At 48.5% G+C, this 532-nt stretch overlaps 1 protein-coding gene across 1 annotated transcript in view; it reads right to left on the bottom strand.

The window, feature by feature from the left end:
• LOC129410971 (uncharacterized) overlaps positions 1 to 532 on the bottom strand; it is a 23,466-nt gene extending 22,934 nt beyond the window's left edge. Inside the window, exon 1 of the mRNA XM_055160277.1 lies at positions 475 to 532. Coding sequence (XP_055016252.1) covers positions 475 to 532 — 58 coding nt within the window. The remainder of the gene's footprint in view (positions 1 to 474) is intronic.

The raw sequence follows: 532 nt of genomic DNA, 5'->3' as shown, positions 1-532 counted from the left end.
CAATGTAGCTGTTAACTTCAGACCTACCACTTCATGACATCACAAGGTGGAACAGAGCAATTTGAGCTTTGGTGATGTAGACAGACTAATAATAAAGGATTACTCAAATATGTATGCATGGATCAAAACAACTCCAGGTCTGTTTTTGATGAGGTAGCAGCATTATAACTAGGATTGTCCCGATCTGATCACGTGATCAGAAATCGGAGCCGATCACGAGACTGTGTTATGTTCCAATCAGGTATCAGATAAATAATATACATATATAACACACAGCGCACACAGGACACACACAGCACACCACACACAGACAGCGCAACTGTCTGTCCAGCGCCTGCTGTACTAGAGGCGCACTCACGCTGGGACTTTTAGGCCATGTCGTGCTCGGGCGCTGTTGCCTGGGATTCAGTGCCCCGTGATCACACCTGCGCGGCCGATGGCGTCGTTGCACGGTGCTGTTTGTTTGCATGTTGCGCAGTGGAGCTGGGCTTTTGGCAAAGAAGGTGGGGTTGTGGGACTTCTGTCCCTTCAT

The sequence above is a fragment of the Boleophthalmus pectinirostris genome, unplaced genomic scaffold (genome assembly GCF_026225935.1).
Source record: "Boleophthalmus pectinirostris isolate CB_2022bp ecotype Guang Dong unplaced genomic scaffold, ASM2622593v1 HiC_scaffold_3, whole genome shotgun sequence".
NCBI classification, from domain to species: domain Eukaryota; kingdom Metazoa; phylum Chordata; class Actinopteri; order Gobiiformes; family Gobiidae; genus Boleophthalmus; species Boleophthalmus pectinirostris.
This window is presented reverse-complemented; position numbering and strand designations above follow the sequence as displayed.